This window comes from Eptatretus burgeri, chromosome 8 (genome assembly GCF_056783735.1).
Source record: "Eptatretus burgeri isolate ZD-2024b chromosome 8, Ebu_testis_v1, whole genome shotgun sequence".
In the NCBI taxonomy this organism is placed as follows: domain Eukaryota; kingdom Metazoa; phylum Chordata; class Myxini; order Myxiniformes; family Myxinidae; genus Eptatretus; species Eptatretus burgeri.
Genome location: NC_140968.1, coordinates 107,642,118 through 107,661,426, shown reverse-complemented (window position 1 = coordinate 107,661,426; position 19,309 = coordinate 107,642,118). Strand labels below are relative to the sequence as shown.

Below are 19,309 nucleotides of genomic sequence, written 5' to 3'. Positions count from 1 at the left end.
ATGGCATTAGCACGGAGCTGGTGACATGCCGGACTATGATCAAAGGATGCTCAAAGGTGCAGGGCGTTGCTGTGGCGGAGGGGATAAAAGGGTCTGTACAAGTGCTGTTCGCTCGATTGTCTCTGGCCACCCTTCAAGCTCTCTTGCAGCTCTGCTGTCTTCCCTCTGTCCTCTCCCTTCATCCTGTTGGAAGCTTCACCTCTCTGCTTGAGTGCCGTGGCTGTGGACTGAAGATCTGCTCGGCATGGAGCAGCATTGAACCTAACCGTAACCCTAATCCTATCCATTTAAAGACCTTGTCTGGTCCCTGATTGTGAATGAATGAATGATGTGCTCATGGTGCACAAGGACCTCGATAAATTCATTTAAATTCAGTGCTTTTCCTTTTAATAGATCGTGGAGTGTGCTTATGACCCCCACCACCGAAGGTGAAGGAGATTATATTTTCACCCCTTTCTGTTTGTTTGTTTGTGTACAGGACATCTCAAAAAGTTGTGGACGGAACCGGATGAAATTTTTTTGGACAGGTTGGGGGTGCCGCAAGGACGAATTGTTTCGATTTTGGTGAATATCCGATTCCGGATCTGGATACGAGATTTATTTTATTTTAAAAGTGATTCTTCACCATTGAGAGATAGGGCCGAAAACGATATAATACTGTATGTCATGATACTTCTAAAAGGTAATGGGCCTGATATGTTCACGTGGATCAGATATTACGTGGCGGAGGTATGCGCTCTACCGAGTCCCCTTTTTGTTTATTTCCCTGTATTCATGTCCGTTTTTCTATTTTCTCGGGATTTTTCGTTTTTATCGTCCTGTACCTATTTCCAATAACCTGTTATTCCATAAGTACGGGTGTCATGTGGTGACCCACCATTACCATTGCCTGTGCAAACCGTTTCGGGCTGCCTTTGAGTCAATACCTGGAGGAGATGTAAAGTGGTAAAGTGAATTTGTTTTACGAGACCAATGGGGATTGTATTCTGACTGGGGGACCGGGAGAAACCATGCAAACTGGTTTCACCACCACCTATTATCGTCCCCCATCCAAATCCTCGAGCTTTTCTACCCCAGTACTCTTTTCTCTCTACCCACCAGAAGCCCACATCCTTCAAATTCCCTGCTTTCCTTCCTGAAAGTCCCTGTAATGTCCATCTTGTATTCCCCACATCCCCCACCCATCCCTCTCTCTTCCACAGATCTACTAATGTCTCTGTTTCCCACTGTTTTGTCCTTCCCACTCCCACCCCTCTTGTCTCATGCCCCACTTATTGTGCGTTATGTGTTAGTTCTCATACGAGCCTCGACAAGGTATACAAATAAATAAATAAATAAATAAATAAATAAATAAAGTGTGATTCCGTTTTTACTTTCGGCCATTTATGAAGCACATCCCTTTCGTGTGGCAGGTCCGCTTTAGCAGACCGTAGACCCACCAAACTGGATTGGCACCATTGTAATATTTTATACAATCGCACTGAGCCTGCTTAATTGAGCACATAATTCTTCATTTTTTAATAAATTGTAGCACATTAGATACATTGTCCATAACCGTCCATGTATCTCATGAGGAGACAAACATAACAAGGTCAGGTTCAAGAATAAAAGGCCTTATCCCAAGATGGAGGCAACGATGGGCAACTCTGAAACAAACAATGACCTTCTCATTCATATGAGAGGCCACACAGATATAATTTGTGTGCCATTTATATTACCTCTCGCGAGAAGAATGTCTTCAACTTCAGACGAACACAAAGGCAATGACGTTTGCGAGAAAGCGACTTGTAATTTGCAATGTGGAAACATTCGCCACCCCCTGCGCCACCATTTCGAGCTCAAGGGAAAGAACACATTTCACAGCGAATTTTGCCATTAAAGGTGACTCTTACACAAGAAGTGTTAACCAAACACAACCACAGTAAGGAAAAGACCATCCTCAAGCAGTCTCACCAGGCCGTGGTCTGACAACCTCCCAATACCAGACTGCAGTGTTTGTTACCCCCACTACCGAAGGTGGATGTAGGTTATGTTTTCGCCACAGTCTGTTTGTTTGTTTGTTTGTTTGTTTGTTTGTGAGCAGGATATCTCGAAAAGTTGTGAATGGATTTGGACGAAACATGGTAGACAGGTGGGGGTGTCAGGTCAGGTACGGAAGCATGTGCCAGAACAGCGCGTTGCTACGTCCACTTTCCACCGGTACTCCAGGGGCCTCCGTCTGGCCATCCCCCAGGCAGATGCCAGGCCCATCTCCCATCTCCTTGAGATGCCGGTCAACCTGCTGCAACCACGAGGCAAGTGGTCAGCCCACTGGCCTCCTCCACTCACGAGACTCCCTCGCTGAGAGAATCTGGTGAGCAGGATCAGCGTCAGGAAAACAAGCCACAAGTCCATACAGCCGCAACTGACGCTCACGGACTATGCAGGTAACAAATCTCATCAGAGTCTCTCTCAGCAACCACTCATTGGACACAAAATCTGACCAGCGATAGCCAAGGATTCTCCGAAGACACCTGGTACCAAAGGAATTAAGTCTCCATCTCAGATCCTTGGTCAGAGTGCAAGTCTCGCATCCATAGATCAAGACTGGAAGCACCAAGGACCTGAAGACTCGGACTTTCGTCCTCCCGCACAGGTACCGGTAGTGCCACACCCCATAATCCAGTGAATCCATGACTCCCCAGGCCCGATCCAGACGTCTATTGGCCTCTGACTCAGCAGAGACATGAATATCACTGCCAAGGTAAGTGAATCAATACACGACCTCAACATCCTCACCACAAACACACAGACAGGACAGCAGCATCCAAGATGTCATTGAAAGCCTGGATCGTAGTTTTGACCAAGGAAACCTGTAATCCCAGCGGCTCCGACTCCGCATTCAGCACCTCGAGGGCCCCCAAAAGGATATCTAAAGTCTCCGCAAAAATAACTGCATCATCTGTGAAATCAAGGTCCGAGATCTTGACATTCCCAAACGATGCACGGCAGCTTGATCTCCCCGCCATCCTCCCTAGAATCCAGTCCATACAAGAGATGAAAAGTGTGGGGGCAGTCCAGACTCCTGACAAACTTCATTAACAACTGGAAATAAGTCAGAGATGGTGCCACCACATTTCACAGCACTCTCAGTTCCAGAGTAGAGTTCAGACATCAGATCCATCAGTTTTGGTGGCACCCCACGAATACCAAGAATCCTCCAGAGGGCGTCCCAATTCACTGAATCAAACGTTTTACAGAGATTAACATAGGCTGCAAGCAGCCCCTGCCGAAACTCTCGTCTGCGTTCGGTGAGGACACGAAGAGCAAGGATACGGTCAATCGATGAACTCTGGTGTAAAGCCTGACTGCTCTGGACGCTGGTGCTCAAGCAGATGGTGGCGAACCCTGTCAAGAATTATCTGAGCAACGACCTTGCCCGGCACTGAGAGCAGCGTCACCGCTCGGTAGTTGTTGCAGTCTTGGCGATCACCGTTCCCTTTCCAGAGAGGGACAATAAGGCCCCTCTTCCAATCAGTTGGGATGATGCCTGTGTTCCAGGCAGAGCAGAAAACTGCATGCAACGACACGAGTACAGCATTTCCACCAGCCTGGAGAAGTTTGGCATGGATGCCACAGATCCCTGGAGCTTTATCCTGTTTCAACCAGTTCACTGCAGCCCGTGTTTCCACAAGCGAAGGTGGACCACAGTTGATTGGAGGGTCAGCAACAGGGATTGTAACACCCTTGAACGTCCAACTTGACAGCTGGTGGATCAGCCTGGTACAACCGCTCAAAGTAACCAGCCCAGCAGGCCTTCACTTCAGACTCCTCTGTCAAGAGCCTACTACTCTCTGCTCGAACTGCAGTGCTCCGAGGGATGGGCTTGGATGAATGCAATGCGCGAATTTCCCTGTAAGCAGGACTAGAATCACCTGTCTACAGGTGATGCTCTATCCCCTCACAGATTCCTCGCACGTAGGCCTCCTTGTCAACCCTTAGTAAACGTACAGTTTTACGCCTCAGCTCCCTGAACAGCTCAGCTCTGCCATTCAGCCTGGCCCTACGACTCTGGTCAATGGTATCCAGTGTCCCTTGAGAGACAAAATTCTTCTTTGCCCTGCGGTGAGTTCCAAGACATCCACCGGCAACATCAAGAACGGTGGTCTTGAAGGCACTCCACAACTCTTCAGCACCCCCCCCCCCAAAGCACCCACAGCCCCCAAATGTCCACTCAGCCTGTTCGCAAACTCCTCAGTTGCACTCTCATCCTTGAGCTTGCCAACATCCAGCCTCGGCTGGGATGGTACCATTCTCCTGAATTTAAGGTGCAGCTTTAGAGTTGCTACAACAAGCTGGTGGTCAGTTTTGAGGAACTGAGCACTCCGGTCGACCCTGCAGTTCTGGATCATCCTCCAGCGACCGTCAACGAGGACATGGTCAATCTCCTTTGCCACACCGCCAGCATTGGAATACCAAGTCCAGCGATGAGCTTGTGGGTGCTGAAACCATGAACCAGCCACCCTAAGTCCATGACTTCTTGCAAAGTCAAGGAACTTAGTGCTATTCTGGTTCATAGTTCCTGACCCATGGGGACCAACACACGCCTCATAACCATCCCTATCAGTTTGTCGATGCATTGAAGTCCCCCAAGACTAGAAGTGTATCTCGTCTGGGTACTGATCAACCACAGACTCGAGCGTGGCGTAGAATACATCCTTCACGGTGAGATCACTCGCCTCAGTCGGAGCATAGACAGAGACCAGGGAAATGACAACTCAGGAGTGACGAATCCTTAGTCTCATAATACGCTCTTTGACCGCTGTTACCTTAATTATCATTGGGGTCAGCTTATTGGACACAGCTACAGCAACTCCTTGAGTATGGTAACCATCAGAGCGACCAGACCAGTAGTAGGTGTAACCACCCTCCATTATCTCGCCGCAATCCAGTCTCCGAACCTCAGAGAGAGCTGCAATACCGATGTCCAAACGCTTGAGCTCAGATTATAACAGAGACAGGTGATCATCCTCTCTTAGGGATAGGACATTCCAGGCACACACCTGAAGGGACCGCCTCAGGTTAACCCAAGGAGACCGCTGTCTGGTGGACGACACCTCAGCACCACTCCGACATACTCTCCCGCAATCTGACCCAGGAATGTTACCCCGTGGTTTCCCTCCTATCATCAATGATTGGGGGCCCCGAAGGCTTTGCCCCAATCCCGCCATCTGCCCTGCTAAGGGAAGCTGCACATGAGGTACTCCCACGGTGTGGGTTTTTTGATTTTTTTTTTGCGTTTTTGTGTTTTGCGGAATGAAGGGTTTAACGGTGGCCGGAGTGCAAATCCTGCCACCAACCTCCTAATAAAAAGTAACCCAACTGCAGGAGGACGTCCGCAGACACAGTTGAGCACTTAGTATGGATGGCCGTTGGCTCAGAAGGAGCTCCTCCGCCCTTTGGGTGTGACAGGTGGGGGTGTGACAGAACAAAATGGTTCGATATTGGTGAAGGTCCGGATCCAGACACGAGAAGTGTTTATTTTCATCAGTGATTCTTCACCACTGAGAGATGGGACCAAAAACGATATGTCGCACGATATTTGAAAAAGTTGTGGACGAGTTATGACAAAACGAGGTGGATGAGTTGTGTACGTGACAAGAACAAGTGGATTCGATTTTGCTTCAGGTCCGGATACAGATCCAACCTCTCAGTGGGATACAAAATGTTCAGCCTGGTGGAAGTATGTGTTCTACCGAGTGCTGTTCTAGTTTGTCTCTGTCTCTGTCTGTCTGTCTGTCTCTCTCTCCCCCACCAGCTTCCTGCCCCACTTCCCCATGTGTCCAATTGATGTATCAGAATGATGTCAAGCTTAACTTCCATCAAAGGGTCAGCACACCTTGTGAGGCAAATCTCACTTGTGAAGCACCAGTATGATAGCTTATCATGGGTTAAGAATTGAATTCAGACGAGACAGCTCGGAGTGGTAGCTTATCATGGGCTAAAAATTGAATTAAGATGAGACAGGTCAGAGTGATAGCTTATCATGGGGTAAGAATTGAATTCAGATGAGACAGGTCAGAGTGATAGCTTATTATGGGTTATGAATTGAATTCATATGAGACAGGTCAGAGTGACAGCTTATCATGGGTTAAGAATTGAATTCAGATGAGACAGGTCAGAGTGATAGCTTATCATGGGTTAAGAATTGAATTCAGATGAGACAGCTCGGAGTGATAGCTTATCATGGGTTAAGAATTGAATTCAGATGAGAGAGCTCGGAGTGATAGCTTATCATGGGTTAAGAATTGAATTCAGATGAGACAGCTCGGAGTGATAGCTTATTATGAGTTAAGAATTTAATTCAGATGAGACAGCTCGGAGTGATAGCTTATCATGGGTTAAGAAATGAATTCAGACGAGACAGCTCGGAGTGATAGCTTATCATGGGTTAAGAATCGAATTCAGATGAGACAGGTCAGAGTAATAGCTTATTATGAGTTAAGAATTGAATTCAGATGAGACAGGTCAGAGTGATAGCTTATTATGGGTTAAGAATTGAATTCAGATGAGACAGGTCAGAGTGATAGCTTATTATGGGTGAAGAATTGAATTCAGATGAGACAGGTCAGAGTGATAGCTTATCATGGGTTAAGAATTGAATTCAGATTCGACAGCTCTGAGCTAAGTGTATACTTATGTACCATTCAATGAGACGGTGTGTGTGTGTGTGTGTGTGTGTGTGTGTGTGTGTGTGTGTGTGTGTGTGTGTGTGTGTGTGTGTGTGTGTGTGTGTGTGTGTGTGTGTGTGTGTGTGTGTGTGTGTGTGTGTGTGTGTGTGTGTGTGTGTGTGTGTGTGTGTGTGTGTGTCAAACCCCACTCAAATTCTGCAACCGATCCAGACGGCATCAGCTCACATGTTCTAAAAATCTGCTCCTCTGCTCTTGCTCACCCTCTGTCTCTTCTATTCAAGCTCTCATTTGCTCAAGGTCATCTGCCATCTGCTTGGAAATTTGCAAACATTACTGCCCTGCATAAAAAGGTGCAAAAACAGATCCCTGCAACTACAGACCAATCAGCCTTCTCCCAATCATCAGCAAGGTTATGGAATCCATCATCGCTTCAGACATTAAATCCTTCCTCTTCTCCAATGGCTTGATTTCCGTTCATCAATTTGGTTTCAGACCAGGTCACTCCACCCTGGATATGCTGCTTCTGCTCTCCCAACAATGGATGGAGATCCTCAATGCCAGACATGAAATCAGAGCCATCTCCCAATACATATAATGTGCTTTCAATACAGTCTGGCACCTTGCCCTGCTGACCAAACACTCTTCCTTTGGTATCCAAGGCCATCTCCACTCAGGATTCGCAGACATCATCTCCTGTCGCAGCCAACGTGTGGCCCTAAATGGAGTTCTTTCATCCTCTCTTCCTGTCCAGGCTAGAGTTCCTCAAGGCAGCGTTCTGGGCCCTGTTCTTTTCCTGGTTTTCATCAATGATCTCTCCGACTCTGGAAAATTATATTTATCTCTTTGCTTATGACTCCACCCTCTGCCGTACCATCTGTCATCCCTCAGATCAGCAAGAATCAGCCTCTTCACTCTCAGTAGATCTGGGTAAAATCACAAACTGGTCCAACATGTGGAACATGTCTTTCAATCCGGACAAATCACACATCCTCACCAAGTCTCTCCGAAAGGACCATCTGGAACCCCCACCCCCACCCTCCCAACAATCTACCTTCTCAACATCACTCTTGAAGAGGTTCTCTCATTCAAGCTTCTGGGATCTACCATGATCTTTCCTGGGAAAGCCACATTTCGAAACTGGCCTCCAAAGCCAGTTGCCGACATGGCATGCTCCATCGTGCAAAGTCCTTCCTTGTCATACCCGAACTCCTAACAACATACAAAGCTTCTGTCCACAGCCATATGGAGTTCTGCTCTCCCTTCTGGGCTGGTGCTCTTGACTCTCACCTTTCTCGGCTTCACGCTGTGGAAACCAAGGCATTTAGTATCATTGGTATCTCCAGAAATGAGGCTGAGTCTTTGGGTCTCTCACTGCAGGCATGTCAGTGGTCTTTCTGTCTTCTACCATCTCTTCTCTCGTCTCCCCCCCCCACCGCTCCATTTGCGATATGTCCCCCCATATTTCCACAGGGCGATCAAGGTCCGCCAGCAACTCCCTTCTGGTAAAACTACCAAAATCAAGAATCACTGCTCACCTTCACTCCTGTATTTTCCCCACCTTTGGAAGAAACTCCCACACTCTCTAAAATCCCACTCTTCCCTCCAGTTCTTCAAAACAGCTGTTCAGCACCATCTAACAGCTTCCCCCATCCAAAACCACAATCTTTTCTACCCCCCATTAATCCATCTCAAACCCACTTCCTTCAAATTTCCTGCTTGCCTTACTGAAGTCCCTGTTGTGTAAGGACCTGAAAGTCCCTGGAGTGTCCATCTTGTTTACCCGGTGTTCCCCGCCCCATCCCTCTCCCTTCCATAGATCTCCTCATGTCTCGGTTCCCCACTGTTTTGTCTTTCCCTCTCCTGCCCCTCCTGTCTCCTGCTCCCCTTGTTGTATGTTCTGTGTGTTAGCTCTCATACGAGCCTTGACATGGTATACAAAAAAATAACAACAAAAAAAAAAATACTGCACTGCTATCGACTGCCAGGGGCTCGGCAAGTGACTTAAGCACTCAAGCAAGCACTCCAATGGAACACCTGGCTTGGCAAGCAATTACCAATTCCCGTCGAAAAACACATGCACCCGGAAACGCCCAAGCAATGTCCAAATTGGACAAATGAACACTTTTCATTTTCCGAAGTCGGAACTGCTGCTAAGTTCAATTTTGGAGCTTAATTTTTTTTTTAATTTGGCATTGTTTAAGGGATTCTCGAGGTTATGGCATGTGCGGAAATGAAATAAAGCCACGAATGCTGGCGTCTTGGGACATTTATTAAAAATGCAATGTATCCATTGATTCGCCAGAATAGATATTAAATGAGTGAAGAAAGTGAAAAAACACTTTATAGTTAAGAAATCAATGTGGCCTGTTCCAAGTAAAGGCATAGTTGAGCAGGCCAAAAAAATGGTGGCTTGAGACCACAGCGAGGTAACCCAAGACATGCTTAAGACCCCATTGAGAGCGAGGTGGCCAATCAAGCGTCTGATATAGGATATTATTAAATAAGACCATTAATTATCTTCAAAAGGGGTGTTTCAATTAACCCAAACACACAATTTTTACTCACACACTTCCTTGACGTTCCCTTCGAATGCATGCAAAGTTTCAGGCTGTTGGGTTTCATGGTTTTTGGAGTTATGGAGCACACACACACACACACACACACACACACACACACACACACACACACACACACACACACACACACACACACACACACACACACACACACACCTTTTCGTATGTATGTATGTATATGTGTATGTATATGTATATAGTGCTTCCTTAATTTTGTTCCACCAGGCATGCACATAGACAACCAAGCACCAGTTAAGGTGTATGTAGCTACCATGTAATTCTTCCATTCCGAGACTGGGAGATCGTTGATTCAAACCCCATCCCAGTCATACCAAATAATTTAGAAACGGTACGTGGTGCTTCCTTGTTTGATGCTCAGCACTTAAAAGGACAGAGAATGGACAAACAACATTGGGAAGGCAACGGCAAACCACCCAGTGTAACTCTTGCCAAGAAACTGTTTTGGCAGCACTAACGCTCTGGTACGTATCGTATATCAAGTCAAATCAAATCAATTTGCCTGTCCAGAGGTGTTTCTTCAGTTACACTCTATTTCATGCTCGTACTGCAACTACCATTTGATACACATGAAATCGTAACAAGTTAGCATGTGGCTGTTTTAGTAATGTACACGTACATACACACAGTGCATGCAGACATGAATTACATGGGCACGTCTCTAATATGGTCATCGATACTACAATCAGATAAAAGATCGAATGAAATGATGTCTAACAGAGATCTTGAATTCCAGCCGACTAACAGCCGACACCTGTAAATGTGAGGAGTCATCATGACTTATCAGAATAAAGCATTAGACTTCACAAGTCATTTTGTTCGTGTGTGAAACTGTGTATCCATGAAATAATAAATAAAATACCGAATCAAATTTACTGTCAAAGAATCTGATGAGAGATTATTAATCTGTTTAATGAACACTGAACTCTCCTCTTTTCCCAACACGACCTTTCAAAGCAGACATAAGAGTTAATAGATGGGACAAGGTTGTACTCATCCGCTTGTACGGAGAGCGAGAAGATAACAAACCCTAACCAAAACTCTGTAACATTTCTCTTTCATGCTAGCTTCGAAAAACTCGCCCAGGTTCTCCTCAAAATATGAAAGGTTTTCCACATGACCCAATTTAAAATGATTCGCTCCTCTTTGCAACACCTATGGTTCGTCGCAAAGGTAAATCGCTTGTGAGCTAATCCACGTGACAACCATATTAAGTGATGCTTTTACACACACAGCTCGTTCATTTGATTGAAGTGAGCATAATCCCAGGTTCGTTTGTCTCGAATCAGTCGAGTGTTGTCATGCCAACGTGATTAAACACTTCGGTCATGTCTACCCCACAACCTGTTGAACACCATTTATGCATGTGCAGAGTGAGAAACTCACTTTCGTGTAAATTTCAGTCTGCCTTAAAATTCACTCTTTCACGTAAATTTCAGTCTGCCGTAAGATTCACTCTTTCACGTAAATTTCAGTCTGCCGTAAAATTCACTCTTTCATGTAAATTTCAGTCTGCCGCAAACTCACTCTTTCATGTAAATTTCAGTCTGCCGCAAACTCACTCTTTCGTGTAAATTTCAGTCTGCCATAAAATTCACTCTTTCGTGTAAATTTTAGTCTGCCATAAAATTCAATCTTTCATGTAAATTTTAGTCTGCCATAAAACTCACTCTTTCATGTAAATTTTAGTCTGCCATAAAATTCAATCTTTCATGTAAATTTCAGTCTGCCGTAAAACTCACTCATTCGTGTAAATTTCAGTCTGCCGTAAAATTCACTCTTTCATGTAAATTTCAGTCTGCCGTAAAACTCACTCTTTCGTGCAAATTTCAGTCTGCTGTAAAACTCACTCTTTCATGTAAATTTCAGTCAACCGTAATACGAGCTTTTCGTGTAAATTTCAATCTGCCATTAAACTCACACTCTCGTGTAAATTTCAGTCTGCTGTTAAAACTCACTCTTTCGTTTAAATTTCAGTTTGCATTAAAATTCACTCTTTCATGTAAATTTAAGTCTGCCGTTAAACTCACTCTTTCGTGTAAATTTCAGTTTGCCATAAAATTCACTCTTTTGTGTAAATTTCAGTCTGCCATAAAACTCACTCTTTCATGTAAATTTCGGTCTGTCGTAAAGTCACTGTCATGGATTTCAAGGCCTCCTTAATTGTAAGGTACGACGAAATGTGTAATTTATGAAGGAAAAGGACCCAGGGAGGTCTGCTGATGCTTTCATTGAGGTTCACAGGGGATCATACCGGTTATGGAAAATCGTGCATCACCTCCTCGTTATGCAACTATATGTGATCATGTGATCCCTTTATAAGGCATCTATTTATTACACTTACACATGGTAGGGAGGGAGGAGTGGCAGAGGGAAGGAATTGGAAATGCCAACATTCAATTAAGGAACAGAAGGGAAGAGGATAGGAATGGATGTATTTCTTTGTGTGCGTATAGCACATACGTTCAGGAGTAAATTGACGAAAAGAAGAGAATGAAGGATGGTAGGAGAAGGAAAGAAGGTTGGCAGAGTTTGGGAGACAAGTGGAGGAACATTGGGAGGATAATGGAGTATGGATATAGACCAGAAGGGAAGGAGCAGAGAAAGGAGAGAGGGCAAAGAAAATTTCTGCCACATTGGCATACAAAATGAATGAATGTGTAGCAGAATGTCTGAGTGGAGAAAGAAGACAGTAATCTTGGATGAGATATTAAAGGAAATAGGGAAGAGACTTGTATGAGACAAAGTATATTGCCGATGGGGTGGGGGCCAGGGAGTTCCCCATCTAGACGCCCCTCAAAATAATTTACCACATGATGATAACATTGGCATCAACATCAGGAAAAACTAGAGTTCAACAAGTCAGAAAAAAACATGTCGGGATGGAATCTCCAAAAACAACCGAACAAGGTCAGAAGGAATGGCAAGGTAGGAATGACACCATAATCATTTAACGGATGGCCATCACGACATATTTTAACATTTTCCCCCTCAATCTCACGACAAACAAGTAAAAAAGGCATACAATGTCATAGCCGCTGTTGTTTTAATAATTTTGCTGTTCGGAGTTAAAGGGCCAGCCTTTATTTATGTGCAACTAAAATGGCCGCCAGTCTGACAGTCGGCTATCGTTGATCATATCGCAAAATAAAGATTTAATGATCAGATGGCCTTGTGCTTGTCCCAATTTTAAACAACATCGGATCATGCATGTCGGAGAAATGGTTGGGGGACACAGTTAAGTAACAAAATGGCCACCAGTAAGTAACAGGAAGTTAAGTAACAAGTCTGCCATCGTGGATCTGATCTGGAAAAAAAAATGACATCATATGGAAGCCATCATTCATTGTGTGTGTGCCACGTTTGAACACCAATGGTAAATGCATGTCCGAGAAATGGTTGAGGACGTGTTCAGCATCGGCTTTTCTTCACAACTAAAATGGCTGCCAATCCGTCATCTTTGATCGCATCGCGAAGCAAAATTATGATTAATATGTATGAAACAGAAGACCAAGAAGGAACCCGAAGAAGTAAAGAGTAAAGATGGAGTCATCAGGAGGAACCTGGATAGGATTCGGGTTTCAGCTGCTACTCCACAACCCTCAAACCCATTCAGGCGCAGCCAAGTGAGCCTTATAGTAAACTCCCTGCAATAATTCACTTCTCCTTAGAGAGACAGATAATGAAAGAGATGAAAGAGAAGAAAAAGCAGGAATTAGAATGAATCGAAGAATTATGAAAAAAAAAATTAGAAAGAAATGTGAAAGGAACAAAGAACAAAGATGTCAGGAAGAACCCAGACAGACAGATTTCAGCAGTTACGCACCAAGCTCAAATGCAGCAACATGTACAAGCTACCAGGGGTCCGTATACCATCACATGTTGTCATTGTGCCAACTACGAATAAAAATCGGTCCATACATGTCGAATCAGTCCAATCGATAAATGGTTGCGGGCGGACGCACGCACGCACCACGCGCGCACGCACGCACGCACACACGCACAAATCAAAACCAAATCCATAAGCCCCCGTTTTGGACAAAGTCCAACAGGGGCTAATCACATACACAATTACACCAACCCACACTACAAATGTACAACTACCTCCAACATAGACATCTTCATACAATTACACCAACCCACACTACAAATGTACAACTACCTCCAACATAGACATCTTCATACAATTACACCAACCCACACTACAAATGTACAACTACCTCCAACATAGACATCTTCATGCAATTACATCAACCCACACTACAAATGTACAACTACCTCCAACATAAACTTCTTCATCCAATTGTTGCCATTTACACCGATAACAAAAATGTCAAAAGATGTTGTGACAGCAATCCATGAAAGCATTGTGATGTGTTATTTTGATGTCATTCTTTCCTTTCTTGGTTGGATGTTTTTAGGGATTCCATCCTTGCATGTTTTTTATTTTTCTAAAACGTTTTTTTTTTAATGACTGGTAAGTATGGAACAGCTTCGCTCACCTAAAATCATTAATAGTTTAAAAATAAAACCCGTGGCAGTTATCTTTGAAATTAATCGGAATAACATCACGACGATACATACCCACGTAGAGAGGGCTCGTGAGGCGCAAGGGAGCACGTGCGTGGGGCGGAGCTGGCCTTGAGGTCTGAGGAAGCTCGTCAACTCGCAGCCAAGCCTCAAGAGGTCCACGCTCAGCTTGGATCCAATGCCATGTGCCGTCATTGATGGGTCTTGGGGTTCGCACGTGAACCTCCAGCTGACGTCCTCCAGCCATGAGTGACAGAACTACATCCAAGGGTGCTGGGGGTCATAGGTAAGGATTAGGAGCGATTCATATATTCACTCAGGTGATTCCTACAAGCAGGTAAGGTGATATCATGGTGGAGCTTCAAATCTTTCAAATATTGGGGCTTTAATTTGTGTGTTTTAGTGAGGTTTTGGTTTTAAAGAGCCATTTACAAAGAGTGACATTTGAGGATAAACTGATGACACAAAATGTGCAGCAGATGCCTAAAGGTCAGTCCAATAGGATGGTACAGAGGGAGTGCATTTACTTATGAGCTCTCTCGTCTGTGTTGGATTCCAAACACCACTATAAACTGTCAGTTGGTGCTTTTGCGGCAGGGTGTTGAATTATGTCACTCAGATGGATGTCGAACGAAGTGTCCTCTCTGGTGACTTTAGTTGATTGACCTTAAGGTTCTCATGGCAGTGTCTTTCACAAAGAGTGGAAGAGTTATCGCCGGCAGCGTGAACAAACTAAAAATTCCTGTCCACGTCACCTTCACTCAAATGAGAGACTTGTGCCAGAAACTTTCCTGATCTGACCCGCACACAGAGGTGGTAGTAATTTGAGCCATTAGAGAAGTAGTCATCGTGGTGGATCTTCAGCTAAATGCAGGGTCTGAAGGCAAAGTCAGGTCTCGAGTTTGATATGATCTGGTTTCTCATTCGAGGTTGATTTAGCAGCAGTTATAGAGCACAAGGCGTCCTTATGAAGCAAGGTAGTTAATCATGCTTGTGACACAGATTGAGTACAAGATGAGTTCATTGAATATCCATTGACGATAACACCAATGGGACTTATCAGTGAAGCAAGGAGTATCCGCAGCATTGCTTGGCAAGACTATACTGCCTGGACAGAAACATGAGAATCCTGCAAGAAAATATATACATGGTTCAATGAATCTTGGTCTGGGTGACTAATGGAGGTGTAGGTTAAGGACTTGGGGGTTTTGGAGGGAGGGGGAGTTGAGGACTTGAAGTCACATTTTTCATTGCGTGGATGTTCTGCACATCCCTGCTCATGGTGTATATTGTTACGGTGCCGGGAGTCGGCCGCAAGCCGACCGCTCTGATGGAGCCGCAAGTCGAGTCGGCCTGACCGATCGCCCGGAATATAGATCGCCGCCCGGATAACTCCGAGGCTGACAGGTCCTTGTGCAAGAACCGAAATACGCCAATGGGCAGACCACGTGGGGTAGGGTCGATTGCCAATCTTCAATTTACCTAAATACCCACGTGATCCAACTACCGGGGTATTTCACCCTCGACGGAAGTCTTACAAAGCAGGCCGCTTAAGCGAGCCTGTCCCGTGTGCGATTCCGAGCGGCTTAATCGCGGAGAACCATCGGTCCGAATGTCCCCATTTTACGGCAAACCAACGGCTTTCTAACTCCCAGCACACGAAATGCTCAGTCAATGAAAGAATCGACACGACGAGCTGAAAACATTTGACAATTGGGGTATTTATTAATAATAATGGGGAACTAGGGAAGCACGTAAGAGCAGAACTATACCGACTATGCGAAATACAATGCAATCATTTACAGCACACAAAGCACTTCACAGTTCCCTACTTATTAGACAGGCCCACGGACACACGTACGCACACACACCCAATAAATGGTGGCTGATGCCTTTAATCATGGACTCCAGCTCGGAGGGACAGATGAGCTGAAACCCAGAACCTATCTCGAACCTCTCTACCTCGTGTGATCTTCAAGCTGTTCGGACCCGGGCTCCAGAGAGAGCGAGCTGGATCGAATCGCCGTGAGCTGCGATCCTTCCCGAGCTCCAGCGAATCCTCTCACGCTTCTGAACACGTGCTGGTCAGACGAGGCGCCGATCCTTCCTGTCGGAAGTCGCTATCTCGAAGAACCACCTCCAAGATGAGGCTGATGAGTCGCACCAAGCCAGGAACCAAGCGGAGAACAAAGAGCTCCACGAACCAAAAAGAGCCAGCCGAGCAACCAGCTCAACTCTCTTGCGATGAACAAAGCCTCTCACAACACGAACCAAGAAGAGCCAGCCGAGAAACCAGCTCAACTCTCTTCCGATGAACAAAGCCTCTCACAACACGAACCAAGCACTCTGAGCGGAGCAACCAGCTCAACTCTCTTCCGATGAACAAAGCCGACTCTCTTTGACGAAGCAAGCCAGAGCCTAAAAAGCGAACCGAGCCAAGCAGAACCCGAAGGTCTGCTGAAAAGCCAAGCCGAAGCAAAAAGCTTACTAAAAGCCAAGCCAAAGCAGAAATCCTTCAAAAAGCCTCCTCCCTAACCCAAGCCAAGCAGAACCCGAAGGTCTACTACTGAAAAGCCAGCCCGAACAAAGCAGAGTATCCCTTTTTTATTCCTATCCGGCCCCTCCCCCGCTCCCGGCGTGACTCATGCCCTCGTGCTCCATCCCCCGCTCAACCATGGGTGGGAGGGAGTTTGTTTACGTCCCGTGATTCAGGACGTGAGGGCTCTTCTTCCTCTTCGCAGAAGAGGGGGAGGGGCGTCTTCCTTTGTGTTGTGATCGCTCACTAACTATTAAATTGAATCTCGCAGCGCACGCAATAGATTTCTTCCCATTAAACAATGGAAGGTGAACTATCTTGGGAACAAGCACTTATCGACATAACTGACTCAAGGAACCTGAATGTTGTGTGCAATCGAATTCCCAAATTTGTAACAATATTTTTGCGACGTCTCTCCTTGAAAGATTAATCCAATATCAGGAATACATGATGTTATGTCAGTTGAGTTATTTATCTCATTACGAATTGCTTAATTCCCCCCCGAATGCCTGATGGGTTAATTTCTCACAAATGTCTGATGGGTTAATTCCCCCAGAATGCCGACAGATTAATTTCTCCAGAATTACAGATGGGTTTATTCCCCACAGAATCGGGGTACCTAATTTTGACTTGCAATACCCTTTCACATGAGGAACAGTGCTTTACAATACACACTTACACAGAGAGAACTGGAGTCTTCCCCCACCCTGAACTATGATTTTTTTTTGATATTCCAAAACATTCTCATGCACCCCCCAGCCTCCCCCCCCTCCTCCCAATCCTCCCTAACCCCTCACCCGACGCACAACCAACCACCAGTTTTTAACGTGTTCCATCCAGCGGATGAGGAGTGCACGGAAGTCAAATGACCAAACACACATCAAATTATAGTTGGGTTACATTATTATTTAAGGCTCAAGAAGTTTGTACATTGATTACACGCAGAATAAAACTGGGAAGTTGGCCACCAACAAACAAATATGTGTGATTGGAACTTGGGTTGATGAGCCAGGAGTTTGGATGGGAACACTAACAGGCCAAACCGATGTCCGGTTCTTTTGTACTCTTCCGATTTCTGGTTACATTGCCCTGAGACAAAGTAAGGTGTTTTTCAGAGCATCCAGGTCGAGCTGTGAGATGATCTAATTTTGAGAAACACTGCAGTTAGGTGAAAGAATAAAGTTCCTCAAAGGGTGTACATCATAAAGGAGTGTTCGAAAAATAGATAATATTATCGGTGGGTGAGAGTGGCAGGACATGTTTGAAGGATAGTACGAATAAATAAATGAAGTATGCAAAAATTTGTTTGGCTGCCAGAGAGAAGGGCGCTTGAGAAAGGCAAAGACGACATGAAGTCACCAAGTGAGCAAGTTTAAGTTAATTTAAATCTCGTTGCACCTGATCATGAGTGGTCTGCAATCAGTATTCCCAGTCAAGGGGTCGAGGATGCAGAATTTGCAGATTGCCTATATTTGGAAACAAATGGCCCAAAACTGGAGTTCGCTCTCCTAACAGCGACGAGTGCAGGTGTAAAACAGATGTTCAAAAACAGGATCCTGACGCTTCAAGTCTGTAAAATACCCTCAAGGAGGAGATTGCTTCAATATACCGCTGTTATGTAGTTGTTGGTTGCTGAACCACCTGACATTGCATTGCGCTCTTTCATTGGTCGGTCATCATCAAACCCTTCCTTCTCACACACCAAGAATCACAGTTTTACTCCATCTTGGCCCACCAACTGCAATGTTTTCACCTTCACTCATTTTCACCTTCTGAGCTACGTTATCTCAACAAATATGCTTATGCAGGTGTTGTCGCTCAAAATGAACTTCTTGAAGCCCTACCTTTCATTCAGACCAAGTAGGTAACCCGACGCCCACTGCGGTACAGCTGTTATGTGTCACAGTCAATAAAAAGGCACTGCAGCAAATTGTTTCCCAAGAATGTAGTTTGTGCTTTGAAATTAATTAAAACACTTGCTGATCGACCAACAGTTTGGTATTTGGAGTTAGTGGAATTGACAGAGAAGCAGTGGAATACTCTTAACGTAGGTTTGAGAGGCAACGAGGTGTATTATGATGTGCAATCTATGGACGCCTGCTCAATGTCAAAGAAAAGCAGAAAGATTGTAGATTGCTGATCTCGATAGTAGATTTATGTTGTCCTTTTGTACTACGTTTGTACGACTGTCATGGGGCATATCACTCAAAAAGCTGACACACTTATTTGTCACGTAGGTCATAACGGTGACATTACCCTTGAGATAAAACTCTGATAAATTGACAGGTTAACTTGCATGAATGGAGTATTGCCAGGCTTGTTTCAGTGTAAAGTGCCAACTGTACTGCTATCGATGACAAGCAGTTCTTCCTACTCGGTAACAGATTGACTTGTGACTGACTCCTGAGTAATGGATACCCTCACCGAGGTTTTCCCTATGATGGAACTCAAAACAGACACCTCTCGACCCGTGTAAACAATTCCATTCGTGGATGGTAGAGGGTTGTATGCATTGCTGGTGTCACAAAGTCAGAAGGTTTTGATGCCATATTTGCTGGGTTTCTCCACATATTTTGCATGCTTCTGTATCATCCTCAAAAAGGGACAAGCTGCTTCATCAGGAGACACGCTTCACTTGGGTACGTAACATTTGTGCACTTGGTGATGAGCACATCCTATGCATAATGTGATTAATACAGACGATTACTCATCTCCTGTCTTGTCCTATTATTTTCAAACCTCCGCGTGTGCTTTGTGTCCACAAACTGATTCTCAGCGATGGCTGTCTGATATGTTAGGTTGACAAATATATTTGATGAATAATTATCAAACCAGAATAACCCAGATTTTCGTAACACCAGGCAATACAGAAAGACCAACAAGAGCATTCATCTCCAAGACTTCAAAAAGCTGCCGTGCTTTGCCAAAGGAAGTGACTTGTGATTTTCTCTGGAGGTTTGTCTAGATACACATCCACT

General features: G+C 45.0%; 1 protein-coding gene across 1 annotated transcript in view; it reads right to left on the bottom strand.

The window, feature by feature from the left end:
* LOC147022502 (contactin-associated protein-like 5) overlaps window positions 1–19,309 on the bottom strand; it is a 774,700-nt gene that overhangs the window by 237,185 nt on the left and 518,206 nt on the right. Inside the window, exon 17 of the mRNA XM_085893466.1 lies at window positions 13,850–14,068. Coding sequence (XP_085749592.1) covers window positions 13,850–14,068 — 219 coding nt within the window. The remainder of the gene's footprint in view (window positions 1–13,849; window positions 14,069–19,309) is intronic.